Here is a 13,705-nt window from a genome sequence, read left to right on the forward strand (position 1 = left end):
TGTAATCTTTTTTCTTTATCTACATAAAAACGAGTATTTAAAAAAAATTTAAAAATATTCCTCAATTATTAAAATTTAAAATTAAAAAATAAGACGAATGAATGGTTTAGAACAGATGTTGAGTCAAGTACTGGCACTCTCACATTTGTATTATACTTTAAAATTTGCATTTGTTGTTTGAAAGTCAGTTACAAGAACCCTACGCCGTTAAAGTAGATTATGAAGTACATAGGTGTGTTATACTAAGTCTATGTTTTGAATTTTTTTTTATACCACAGGTGGCAAACAAGCATACGGCCCACCTGATGGTAAGTGGTTACCGTAGCCTATGAATATCTGCAATACCAGAGGTATTACGCGTGCTTTGCCGACCCTGAAGAAACCTCTTTAATCCATTAAATTTAGATCTAAAACTATTTTTTATTATAATATTTGCAAATCTTCTATTATATAACTGTCATAAGATGATTTTTTTTTAATGGAAATGGTAACCCCACCTTCGCTTTCGGTATACGCTGGCGGGACACCAGTGAGGGATGATAGATGAGTATGAAAGCAGGTCAGTAAGCCCATCGTAACGCATTCCACTAGAATTAACCACGATGGTTTCCAGGAGGAACCACGTGGAGGTCGACCAAAGAGGGTATATTGCTAGAAATGGTGCTATTGAATCTCATTACTAACAATCCCACGATGAATATTGATGAGCCCACCGTGCACCTGGTTATACGGTGGTTTATTTAAAAATCTTATGAATCATAAATGTGTTTAACTTGAAAACTCAGAAGAAGGAATTACATAGAAGTTACAGTTTTTATTTTATCATTCCTTCTATGTAATTCCTTGTTCTTAACTTCAAACCCACAAATATTTTCAAAGAATATTCTCAATTCTCCTGTCTCGCTTGAATCGGTAAAATGGTATGAATTCATATTTTTATTTTGCGACATCTTGTGAGCAATAGATGAATTACAATACCACAAATAATTTTGCTGTCAGCTTTGCCACAATCTATCGTTTGAAAAATTAACTAATCTTGATTAAAAAAAATCCATATTTCTTGAGAAAAGATGTATACAAAATATATTGTCGGCCTAAAACTAAATGTTGTACTTTAAAGATAATATCCATTAATTTATATTTGCCTATTATTATTTTTTTACAATAAGGCTTATTCCCCACGATATTATCTTTGAAAGAAATGGTCAAAACTAGTATAGTATTGTATTATCTCTTGTCAAAGGTTAAACGATGAATTAGGTTTATCAAATGTTACGAATACCTACTGTCGTGAGACTTTGAATAACGATTCATTACATGCATAGGTATGCAATCGCTAATACGAATAATAGACATATAAATGTCTGCATCGGGATATGACCAGTAATGAGCGTTTAAGAGCGTAGAATTTATATACGTACTTATATATAGCTTAGTAAAATTACAAAGAAATATTTTATGTTCTGTATCCTGAATTTAATTTTAATTATTATCATAGTTCCCATTTTCTGTGCTTTCCTTGTTCTCCTAAGTGGGTACGGTTACAGTTATAAGTTGTCAGAAAAAATTAATATTATTTTTTAAAACATAGATGTAGAATAGTTTGACTAAAATAATCGATTCATATCCGCAGGCACTTCCCTATCTAATATAAATCTTACATAGATAGACCTTGCGTAACTTCCATACTAACTTTAAATGTATGGATTTGGTCAGATAACATCATGCCAATGGTATGTTAAATGATGAAATCACAATAGTGTCAATTTAACTAACAAAAATTCTGTCAAATGACATGCAAATGGCTGTCATCTAAACTATTCGTGGAACAGTTTTAGCTTCGTATTTTATACTTCTTTTTATTTTGACGTGGGAATTATGACTATATACAATTAAGGTTGACTTCATTACGAGGTAGTGATTCTAGAAATTATTAAATTACTAAAGTTTACCGGAAGTGTTGAAAACTTGTGTCAATAATTGAGATCTCAAGAAAATATTGTATGAAATAATAAATATATTTAAGAATACTATCCTTTGTTTTATTTCGCTAAAAAAAGGTTAATCAAATGTGCAATTTGACAAAATTTATATATTTTATCACATGATTCAGTGAGAAATATTTATACATTTTATTAATATCGGAAAACTATCTAACTATAATATCATTATAGCCCTATTCATTTCCATTTTGAACATCAGGCTGGACAATATTACGTGTAAAAAAGAGGATTTTGTGTAGATTGGTTAGATATTCCTGACCAAGTCAGTTAAGGTGGCTTGTTTGAAGTGCTGTCTCTTTTTTCTTGGTTATATACTCTGATAGATATAGTTTACTTATTTAAGGTTATTTATGTCTACGATCTCTAGTTTATTTCGAAAAAGTTAACTTTTATTGTTACCTAGGTATGTATGATACCAACTGTAAACAAAATCAACGAAATCTTCATAAACGTTCTCAAACTAATAATAAACCTTCATTCCGTAAACAAAACAATATTTTCAACGAACTTCAAAAAGGGATATATATTTTTATTTATAAAATTTTATTAGATACTCATTAGTGAGTTTTTTAAAATTTAAGTAACATGTAATAAAAATAAATTGAGTGCGTCGCGTACACCTACTTATTACAATAGAACTTGCAATAATTTAAATGTTTACTATATTACTAGTATAGTATTATATTATCTGTGACTATATCTATTTTTTACATTACAAAGTTAGCAAACAAGCATACAGGCTGTCTGATAAACGATCACTGTAGCCTATGATATATTCGCACGTATAAGTAATGAAAAGATGTTGGTATATCTAAAACCAAAATCATAGGGGGAATGGGGATTATTAGTAATGGGCTCTAACTGCCTCGTTGTTAGAAATACACTCTATGAGGACGACCTTCACGCGGTTCTCCCTGGAAACCATCGTGGTTAAATCTATGGATATATATAAATGGATTTTGTCATGATGGACTAACTTGTAGACGGACTGACCTGTTTTCATCGTCATCTATTATTCCTTATTAGCGACCCGATAGCGCAGGCGGGGTTACAATTTCATTATCATCCAGTAAAACTAAAAGCATTTCCATACACGTGCACACCTAATATTTCATGGAGATATTTAATCTGTCTGCTTTGTTGTAGTTCATCACTAGAAGGTACTATAATTTATCTATTTCTATATCAATATTCATACACATTAGTAGGTATGCATAAGTAGTAGCGGTATTTAAATATTTGAGCTTTAACACGAATAATTAAGTTCATCGCAAATATAGCGATGTACTTAATTGGTTTTATAACTATTGCCGTATAATTATTGCTGACACGTGGCAAAGCACATTTTGTTAATAATAACTGTCGCCCTTTAAAAAAAGATCGACTTCCTTGGTTCGATTTCTGAATATACCATACATAAGTCATTTATGCAGTCATGAACCATGCAATTGAAATAGCAAGCTAGTTTTTTTTTTATACAACTTAGAATGGCAAACAAGCTAACAGCCCACTTGATGGAAAGTGGTAACCGTCGCCTATAGATATGAGCAGTACCATGGACATAACAGAGTATACTGTTTCACCCAGGATACCCCCCATGCGTTGCCATTCCTGAGGACTCGGGTGTTATTCCTCTGTATCCAGTAAATTTACTGCCATATCCCACCCTTCAAACTGAAACACAGCCATGCAAACACAACTGCTTCATGGTAGAAACACGAATGGGACAGAGGTACCCAAGCAATCGACTTTTGTACAAAGTCAGCCAACAGACGGGCGTGTTATTCATTTCTGTGATAAAGCACTATAAAATAAAAAAAATTACAACCAATAATATCCTAATATTATACACCATAACTATGTGCAACATATGTATACTGTTAGAGTGTCGTATAAACTTAGTGGAAAAAGAAGAATTCATGCGTTATTTTTACCTATATAAATATTAGTTTTGTACAATCTATATTAGCTGAGCCCAAATTTTTTTATGCTACTTAAAATGGCAAACAAGACGGCCTACCTGATTGAAATTGGTAACCGTCGCCTATAGACAAAATAATAAACTATATAAATTAGAACATCTCTGTATATTACTGAGTCCCCTTTAATTCTTTCTGTGAGTAGGCAAAGTAGATGATAAAACCTTTCTGACAAATCGATTTAGGGTACGATACCTTCTTCAGCTATATTTGCTGCAAAAATTTTAATTTTTTTTTTTTTAAAAGGTCTCTATTTTATTGATAAAAGAATATATTTCTTATCTTTAAGACAATACGCACGTCTATTATCTTCTTCATTACTCTGATATGATCAATAAATGGCAACGTTATCTAATTTATCAATAGCAGACCAATCAATCCATTATATAATACTCGTACTTAAAAATTAAATACTCTTGGGAACTTTTATATACATACTTAAGCAATAATTATCAATAATTTTCAGTTTTGCACAATATAATGTTCAAAATCTATTCATGAATATAGATGTAAGTTCATAAGTTTCATCGGAGTTGGCAACATGCACTCCATGACAGACAGTTTCTTTCAACTATGGTATCTGGTATTGCAGGCATCCACCTGTTACGGTAATCACTTATATCATTAGGCGGGTCGTATACTCGTTTACCATCTCAATATAGTATAAACAAGCGTAAACTTTTACTGCTCAATAATTATGCTCCTTAAAAAATGTGTCTACGAAACATCTCGTCGTTCTTTAGATTAATCGTAAGATTGGATTTACTTTTTTATGAAATAAAATGTGCCTATTTCAACTACATCTAAATTATTTAACCATCTAATGTTTGACAAAATTATAATAATTTATATGTAGATTGTAGGTAGTATATAAAAATAGACTAGTTGGTTTACGCTGGCGGGTGCCAGTGAGAGATGTTTAGCGAAAATGAAATAATGTCAGTTAACCCATTGTGTCGAAATCGCCATAAATAAACCACGTCAGTTTTCAAGGTAGACTGTTAAAACGGAAAATGAAGATATAAAAAAATGTTTGGCTAACGAAAAGCACGTGAATACGTTATACTACGCCTATACAAATAGGATAATTGAAAGAGTCGATTTTAAAACTAATAAAATTTTTAAGCAACTGCCGGCCGGGTTGATGTTCTGCTTCACTCAGAGAATACATTACTTTTAAACATAGTTTTATTATTAATTTTCTTTTATGCAACTTAGAATAGCATACAAGCTGACGGCCCACCTGATGGAGTGGTAATAGCGTATGCCTATAGACATCAGCAGTACCGTGGACATAACAGAGTATACTGTTTCGTCCATGACATCCCCCATCCGTTACCATTTCTGAGGACTAAGGTGTTATTCCTCTGTACCCTGTAAATTCACTGCCATATCCCACCCTTTAAACCGAAACATAGTCATGCAAACAACTGCTTCACGGTAGAAATACGAACGGGACAGAGATACCCAAGTAAACGACTTTTGTAAAGTCTCCTCCTAGTAAAAATAATAAGGCCATATGTGAGTATTATTGCCATATATTGTAGTCCTTAATCAGAGAAGACTACAATATAATATGGTTATATTGTAATAAATAAATACTATGGCTAAATAATAGTATACCTATCTATGTAGTTATTACGTAAACGTAAGGTACACAATTATGGATAAATACTAGATGTTTCTTATGCCAATACTACCTAAATCTGACCTCGTTATTGATAACACTGATAACTGCTATCTATTTATTTTAAAGAGTTAGCAAAAGCCGGTGCCGGTAGTGTGTATTGTGGTTTTTTGAATAACGCTCGTGTTATAAACATACCTAGTAAGTAGAAACTACAATAATTATTTTTCCACTGATTAAAAGATCTTGAGCTATAAAAATAAAAATTATAAAAATTTGTTTATTGCGACATTCTCTAAAGACAGCATCAATAGAATTATCGAGAATTTAGTTGACTGCACTTAAAAATGCGATTTAGATATCATATCGTTTTGACCACTTTTCTGTAATACTTTTTTTATCATTGTAGTCCAGTAGTTTTCAACCTTCTCTGCACCTTTCGAAAATGAGAATTTCTAAATATCCCTCCAAATTTTGAAATAAATATGCAAATTACTCTTAACCTAGGACGACCTGTCAAATCTATTAGATTTTATTATTAATTTATTTCTAATAATATTTATAAATAATAACACTTGTGTCACCAGATGACTCTCCGCTGGGGTATAGTGACAGCTGGAAAAATCAGCCATGACTTCGTGAATGCTTTTAATAGTTTCCCCAATAAAGTGGACCAAGTGGTGTCTGCAATCGCAGCCCGCGATAAGGCGCGAGCCGCCGAGTTCGCCAAACTGCACAACATTCCAAAAGTATTCGATAGCTATGAGGCTTTAGCTGCCAGTAATGATATCGGTAATGTACTATCATTTTGCACATTTATTATAACTTATACGGTTTTGCCCATTTGGAACGAGTAAAGGATTATTATCCTTGCTCCCGCGATCCTATTATCTTTTTATACAATAGAGTGAATACATGCATTTTTATGTATTTTTTATCTGCGTGACCGTGGCTATGGCATTGTCATATTGATTGATATACCTCTGTCCCATTAATGTTTCTACCGTGAAGCAGTTGCGTTTGTATGGCTGTGTTTCGGTTTGAATGGTGGGATATGGCAGTGGATTTACAGGGTACAGAGGAATAACACCTGAATCCTTAGGAATGACAACGCATGGGAGGTATCATGGGCGAAACAGTATACTCTGTTATGTCCTTAGTACTTACTGCTCATGTTTATAGGCGACGGTTACCACTTTCCATCAGGTGGGCGGTCAGCTTGTTGGCCATTCTAAGTTGCATAAAAAATAGCCTATTTCTTCTTTGTCGTTAGTACTACGCGTATATCATATTTCACGACTATTGGCTGAACGAATAAGACGCTGTGGTTAGAGACAAGCATACTTTCACATTTAAAATATTAGTAAGGATAAGAATATAGATAAAGTAACTAGATATAAAACAGAAACAAATAAAATTATTATTTAAGTATATGAAATAAATAACATATTTTTTATAAGGTGATAAGCTATCTCAGGTCGTCACCACCCTATAAATATACCTAGTGTACGCGCGGGTCATTTGATAGGTAAATGTTAATTTTTTTCAGATGTTGTCTACATCGGTGCCCTCAATCCGTCCCACTATGCACTTACTAAACTTTTCCTCGAGAGCGGCAAACATGTTTTATGTGAAAAACCACTATGCCTTAACTTGAAACAAGCGCAAAGTTTGATCAAGCTTGCCCGAGCGAAGAAACTTTTCCTAATGGAAGCAGTTTGGTCTCGGTTCTCCCCTGCATATATAGCATTGGAAGAAGATATAAAGGCTGGCAAATTGGGGAACGTAGAATATGTCGAAGTTAATTTTGGAGTTCCAATTAATACTGATAGGCTGCAGTAAGTCGTATATTTTAAAGTAGGCATAAGTACCTTGTAAGAATAAAGGTTTCATTCATTAAAAAAAATTAACTTTTATCCAACTTAATCACACCATTTTGCCATTTATATTAGATTTTAAAATAGTGTACGCTACTTTCTCAGAGTAACCCCATTACAAATTTCATCAAAATCGGTGCAGCCGCTTAACATTTCAGATGAGTCTTGCTATTTGGTTCAGCAATGTTTTTTTAAGAAGTATTGGTTATAGGAAGTATGTAAGTTGACTACCCATCTGATAAAAATAATTTGTATCCTTATTTAAACAATAAATTAAATGTGCATGCATACAATTTTAAGGCAATTTTTTGATGGGTGAAAATGGCATGGTAACCCCGCCTGCTCTAACGGGATACGGTGGCGGAGCACCAGTGAAGGGTGATAGATGAGAATGAAAACAGGTCAGTTAGCCCATCATGATGAATTCATCAGGAATTAACCATGATAGTTTCCAGGGAGAACCGCGAGGAGGTCGACCTGGAATATATTGTTATTGTATTGTATTATTATTGTATATTGCTGGCAATGAGATTCTCAGTATCCATTACTAACAATCCCTTTCCCCCCTATTTATTTGATTAGGTAGTACTAGTTCAATATATGAATCTTTTTAAAATTTTATACGTGTGTAAAACATTATAGACAAAAGGAGCTTGGAGGCAGTGCTTTGTTGGATATTGGAATTTATGTTCTGCAGTTCGCTCAATACATATTCAAAGATGAACCAATAAAAGTGACGGGCGTAGCACAGAAGTTAAACGAATCAGGAGTGGATCTAGTCAGTACTGTTATCCTTGAATACACGGGAGGCAGACGCGCTGTGCTCAATATTGATTCGACGAGGAAGTTATGGAACAAAGCCACTGTCTATGGTACAAAGGGTCGTGCAACGGTATGTTATATTATTATTGCAACGTAAACATACAATTTATATACATATACCTACGTTGCTTTTCTTAAATAAGATCCCTGGTTCAATTTCTGGTTGGGTCAATTTAGAAAATGAATTTTTGAGAATTGGCTTAGGTCTGGGTGATGTAGGTTGTGCCTCTTTAGAGGTTTGTTGTTTGAGTCCTCTTAAAACAAGGTATCCTAGTTTGAGGATCAAGCAATTTATATGATAGTGTGACACTTATTATTATATAGTAAAATTAATAGCAATAAAATCTAAAACAGTGATTTTAATATTTTTTTAAAAATTGTAAGAAAAAGTTTATTCCCGCACTACGTAAAAGCTACTGCACGAAATTGAATGTTATTCTGACAGTTTTTGAAAGTTGAACTTAAAATTTGGTGAATATTTTATCTTGACACGGCTTCTAGAAATGGTCTATTGGTTTTCCTACTTCTAAAATCTACTCGAAATAAAGTCGGTTGACAAAAGCTAATTGATTCACTACATAATTAAATATGCATTCCTTTTACAGTTGGAAGAACCTTTCCATTTTCCTACCAATTTAATCCGAGTTGATGGAAAAATAACCAATTTCCCTTTGACGAAGTCGTCTATTCCGTATAATTTTGACAACAGCCAAGGATTGGTTTATGAGGCCATTGAAACTGCAAGATGTATCAAGGAAGGTGGGTGTTAAATTTCGTTACTTCGTAAAGTAATACATTTTTATATATTATAATAATTGATATTTATATACTATAGTATATTGGCTACAGGACTTTATTCGCAAGACGCGTTCTTGATCAATTTTTTTATTTCTTTGTCATAAAAGAACATAATTTTGATTCTATATCACGTTCACCGGAGTTGATTAACACTTGTATAAAATATTTTTTTTTTCTTTATGCAACTTAGAATGGCAAACAAGCTAACTGGCCATTTGATGAAAAGTGGTATCCGTCGCTTATAGACATATATATAGATAATATGAAGCAAATAAATTGTAATATCTAATTAGAATAAGCGTCTACAGTGTTATGTATCTAAGAGACAAGATGATCTATAGAAGGAACTGCAATTCAGTAGTTATCCTAACAACAAAGAAATTTTTAACTTTCACAAATACTTCTCAAACTGAAATTTTTGTTTTTTGTTTACACAGGTCTTATAGAATCGCCAAGAATGTCACACAATGAAAGTCTGGTACTGGCTAAACTAGAGGATACCCTTCGAGGACAATATGGAGTACATTATGATGTTGATGATCAAGAGTTTCCATAATTAGTACAACATATAATATTTTATGTGAAACGTCATTTCCAATTGTTCACAGGATCTAATCTACCTATATAAAATGTTTCAATTTAAATCCTTTCTGCTAATATACACTTAAAATGTAAAAGTTTATACAGATGTTGTTACAAAACCACGCTTAAAATATTTGTTATATAAATAAACCATACAAACTATACATATATCCCCTTTGTTTTATTTTAACTATGTATGTTAGAACTAATAACAATTAGAATGATATTTTCATTATTTAAAAATATTTCTGTATTGTAAACAAAATCATCTATTATAAACCATTGCTTAACTTTCGAATTTCAAATAAAATGTAAGTAAGTGTTAATTTTGTATAATATTGATGTGTTTATATACTTACTTTATTAAAATTGAATAAAAATAAAACATGGAAATATAATCAAAGTTTTATTATTATTACAAAAATATTTGACATACATAATCATATCATTCTAAAATTTAACTAAAGAATCCTTATTATAGTCTACTTAATAAAATTCATTCTCAATCTCTCCCCTACTTAGCTCGAACCTATGGGTCTAGACAGAAGCATAAAATTTTATATAGGACTTTTTCTCACATAATGCAGAACATAAAGAAAATACTTGAAATTTCCATAGTAGCATGTTATGTGTCTTTACAGATTTTAATTCAGATTTACAAATTCATTAATAAAATGTCATAATACATATCTTTAAGAAGGAATAAATGTATGTGTTTTAGAAATGTAAACTGTTTATTAAATATAAATCAATTTGTTTAAATATAAATAGTTTACATATCAATCTGCCAAGTCATATTGCCTAAAGTATCTTGCTACCAAACAAATGAATATATTTAATGGTGTTACAGCGAATGGAGCATCTTCTTCCTCGGGGTTGATACATGATCTAAAAAACCAAACATTGTTTTATTTATTAAGTATGCCATTTCTTTGTATTGTCCATAAAGAGCAAAATAATTTCTAAAGATATTTAAGCTTCCTCTTAACTTAGATTTAAAAAAAAAACTTTTCTACTACTACATTTTTTTTGTAGAGTTGAGTAGAGAGAGTAGGCCTTTACATCTTCAAATGTATTCAACAATTCTGAATTAAAACATGATTATTTTCATTAAAAAAAAAATTACTTCAAACTTGATGAAAATATCAAGTTTAAGACTGACAGCAGTCTTCTTGTGGACTGACAAAATCCTAAATTATTTATTTAGGCTAAATAAGATTTTGATAAATAATAAAAAATATAATGCTGTTTCAAGAGTTTGTTTCAGTGAGTGTGAGTTCATTACCTTATTTCTGCACATTTTCTGGCTAAATTTCTCAATATACTTATAGTATCAGAGAGTAGAGGTTGTCTTGTACAAGCTAAAAATGCATATATCCATTGACCTAAAACAAGTTTTGAAATTGCTTATAAATGATATTGACATTTGAGTTTTCCTTGGTTTAGAATATGTCTAAAAGTTGTCCAAAAGGAGATTTATAAAATTGAGAAATTTTGCATTACCTCATATGATAATTAAGTAATGAATAAAACAAATTCTAGATAAAAGCTATTAAATTTTCTTTTTCAAAACATTACACCCTTTTAAGTTTACCTTAATAATTTTTTTTGTTCAATGTTATCAATTTAAGTTCTTGCAGACCCTAATTTACCTAAACTATAGGTTTAGTTATAAAGAGAAATTATTTTTCCTATGAAATAAATAATTTCATTCTTTAATATTTTTGAGAACTTATTTCACCTGTAGAAATGTAGTTTTCTACAGTACAGTTCAGTTGTAGGTGAAATAATTTAAAAAATCTTGAGTTGATGAAATCTTATTAGCAAGTAACATGGCTTGAATTTTATTTTAAAAAAAGCAACTGAAATATGTTTCATAGATATTAAATACAAACCAAATCCACTATGAATTAACCATGATAATTTCTAGGATAGACCATGTGGAAGTTGATTTCAGAATTATATTTCATGATTACAAAGTTTTACTAAATATAAAAAAAAAACAAAATTACCAGTTTTATAATCTACAGTGAAACCAGGTTTTACTTCTTCTAATATTTCTGTCAGAATTTCCAGTCCACGATCGAGTAGAGTATGTTTTAGTCCAAGGACACATGTTAATGTGGGTTCATTTGTATTAAAAAACTGTTTCCACCCATTTAAACTATCATGTTCAACACTTATTTTTTTTAAATCACTAGGCCATAAAGTTTTCTTTGTTTGTATACGAGATAGGTACATTCGAACATCAGAAAAGTCTGCCACTTGAATGTTTTGCCATTCTATGGTTGGTTTTAATTTGTCAGGTGCTTTTGCAGGTTTCGTCTGTAACATATTAATACATTCTGAATACAAAAAAAAAAATTGTTTAGTGTGTATTTATGGATTGAAATCATAAACATACCTCTTCAATAAAACAAGATTGATTTTTAGAAAATTTTGAATAATCTTTATTACATTTAGTGATAGTAGAATAATTCTGGCGTTCTTTTATAACTTTTAATAAATATTCTTCGCCTGTTGTTGGAACCTCCTTCAGCTGGACTTCAGGACCTACGTGAAAGCATGGTGATACTAAAGTTTCTGCGTCGTCGTCATTACTTCTGGTAGCTTTATAAATATACTTATTTGATGACATCTTCGACTTCCTACGTTAAAACGTATTGTATAATTTTATATAAAATTATGTTACTCCCTGCATACCACATAGACGAAGAAACAGGAAACCAGAAACAAATTGACTTAGAATTCAAGTATTCAATATTTAATTTATAAACTGGATCTAGAATAAGCAGATAACATTCGTAGCTTATTGATAAACAATATCCACAAGGTAATCACAGAGTAGAGAGACTATGTCTAAAGAAGGTAATAATCGTAGGTTAAAAAATTATATAAAATAGAATGTAACAAAGAGAAAAGCATATTTTAATATTTTTCGTAAAGTAGTAGTCAAACCAAAAACCCACAGATTCCGTTAGTAATCTCAAACGTCAAAATAAGAAATTGGTAGAGTTGCCAATAAAATATATTTGGGTCAAAAATTAGTATATGAAAAAATCTCATTTTAGACTTTAGGAATTATTATTTCACAATAACGTTATTAAAACTAATAATGGGTGAGCATATATTATAAAAATTAAGTACATGCTTTTTTTAATGAATGATAATGGAATTGTAACCCCGTCTGCGCTAACAGTATCTTTACCGGGGCATCAATGAGGGATGATAGGTGTTTAATGAAAAAGCAAGTTAGTTAGCCCATCGTGATGAATACATCTGAAATTCCAGTTTCCAGGGGGGGCACATGGAGGTCGACCTGACAGGGTATATTGCTAGCAATAGATTGCTGATAATCTGCATTAACAATGTTTGTAATTATAATGCGCACTGTACGGATTTCACCGCAATATTGACGTCGCGCGTCGCTATCCGCTGGTCGATATTTATATGAGGGAGGAAAGAGTGGGGCTACATAAAAGCCGCGAATTAGGAAAATCAGTGAATATTCGCAAACCAATATGTCAAATGCTCAATGCTTAATAATTCCGTTGAGTCGAGTTGCATTAAATCGGATTTAAATTTTAGTTCAAAAGTTACATTCGCTCAAATTTTTCGTAAATGATATTAATATAAAAATGTGATATTAAATAGTCAAATTAGAATAATCTTCTTTTGAAATCTGTTAAAAGTAAATGTGACAACCTTGCGACGAATGTAGTATGACAACAGATTTCTGTGGGCAATAAACCGCTTTATGAATAAATTTATGAAACCGCATAGATTAATAAATAAACAATGTGCAAAAATAGACAGAAAAATGCTTATAACTCTGTTTGTACTTATCGCCGCCTGCCAGTTTTATTTATAACTAGCTCCAATTTATCTTAATGCTGTTCCAAATTTTTTTCAGATATACCATTAAGGTGATAGTGATAAGTGGGATATATCTTAAATAATATAAGAACAAATATGTGATGTCCTTTACATATATAATGGGAAATTAATGAACCTGTT

General features: G+C 31.4%; 2 protein-coding genes across 4 annotated transcripts; one reads left to right on the top strand and one right to left on the bottom strand.

Annotated features, from left to right (window-relative positions):
* Positions 1-2,269: 2,269 nt before the first annotated feature.
* Positions 2,270-9,858, top strand: LOC113518095 (trans-1,2-dihydrobenzene-1,2-diol dehydrogenase-like). 2 transcript variants are annotated; one of them, XM_026902862.3, is made up of 6 exons: positions 2,270-2,406; positions 6,197-6,401; positions 7,159-7,447; positions 8,129-8,378; positions 8,914-9,067; positions 9,544-9,858. In XM_026902862.3, exons 2-6 carry the CDS (start codon positions 6,197-6,199, stop codon positions 9,660-9,662), a joined length of 1,017 nt encoding a protein of 338 aa, XP_026758663.2. In that variant the 5' UTR covers positions 2,270-2,406; the 3' UTR covers positions 9,663-9,858. The 2 variants fall into 2 exon arrangements, with proteins under 2 accessions (XP_026758663.2, XP_026758662.2); XM_026902861.3 differs by lacking the exon at positions 2,270-2,406 and adding an exon at positions 5,663-5,810.
* Positions 9,859-10,077: 219 nt separating this feature from the next.
* Positions 10,078-12,769, bottom strand: LOC113518085 (gem-associated protein 2-like). 2 transcript variants are annotated; one of them, XM_052901446.1, is made up of 5 exons: positions 12,658-12,769; positions 12,093-12,241; positions 11,701-12,013; positions 10,974-11,073; positions 10,078-10,576 (listed from the first exon to the last, which is right to left on the bottom strand). In XM_052901446.1, exons 1-5 carry the CDS (start codon positions 12,752-12,754, stop codon positions 10,468-10,470), a joined length of 768 nt encoding a protein of 255 aa, XP_052757406.1. In that variant the 5' UTR covers positions 12,755-12,769; the 3' UTR covers positions 10,078-10,467. The 2 variants fall into 2 exon arrangements, with proteins under 2 accessions (XP_052757406.1, XP_026758646.1); XM_026902845.3 differs by lacking the exon at positions 12,658-12,769 and having other exon boundaries at positions 12,093-12,651.
* Positions 12,770-13,705: the final 936 nt, after the last annotated feature.

The sequence above is a fragment of the Galleria mellonella genome, unplaced genomic scaffold (genome assembly GCF_026898425.1).
Source record: "Galleria mellonella isolate WM207_F2 unplaced genomic scaffold, CSIRO_AGI_GalMel_v1 utg132, whole genome shotgun sequence".
Classification (NCBI taxonomy): Eukaryota; Metazoa; Arthropoda; class Insecta; order Lepidoptera; family Pyralidae; genus Galleria; species Galleria mellonella.

Coding starts and splice junctions, on each gene's coding strand:
- LOC113518095 (XM_026902862.3), top strand. CDS start 6,197: ATGACTCTCCGCTGGGGTATAGTGACAGCTGGAAAAATCAGCCATGAC. Junction 7,448..8,128: donor ATTAATACTGATAGGCTGCA/GTAAGTCGTATA, acceptor AAAACATTATAG/ACAAAAGGAGCTTGGAGGCA. Junction 9,068..9,543: donor TGCAAGATGTATCAAGGAAG/GTGGGTGTTAAA, acceptor TTGTTTACACAG/GTCTTATAGAATCGCCAAGA.
- LOC113518085 (XM_052901446.1), bottom strand. CDS start 12,754: ATGAGATTTTTTCATATACTAATTTTTGACCCAAATATATTTTATTGG. Junction 12,242..12,657: donor TGAGATTACTAACGGAATCT/GTGGGTTTTTGG, acceptor GCTTTCACGTAG/GTCCTGAAGTCCAGCTGAAG. Junction 10,577..10,973: donor AGAAAATGTGCAGAAATAAG/GTAATGAACTCA, acceptor TTGGTTTTTTAG/ATCATGTATCAACCCCGAGG.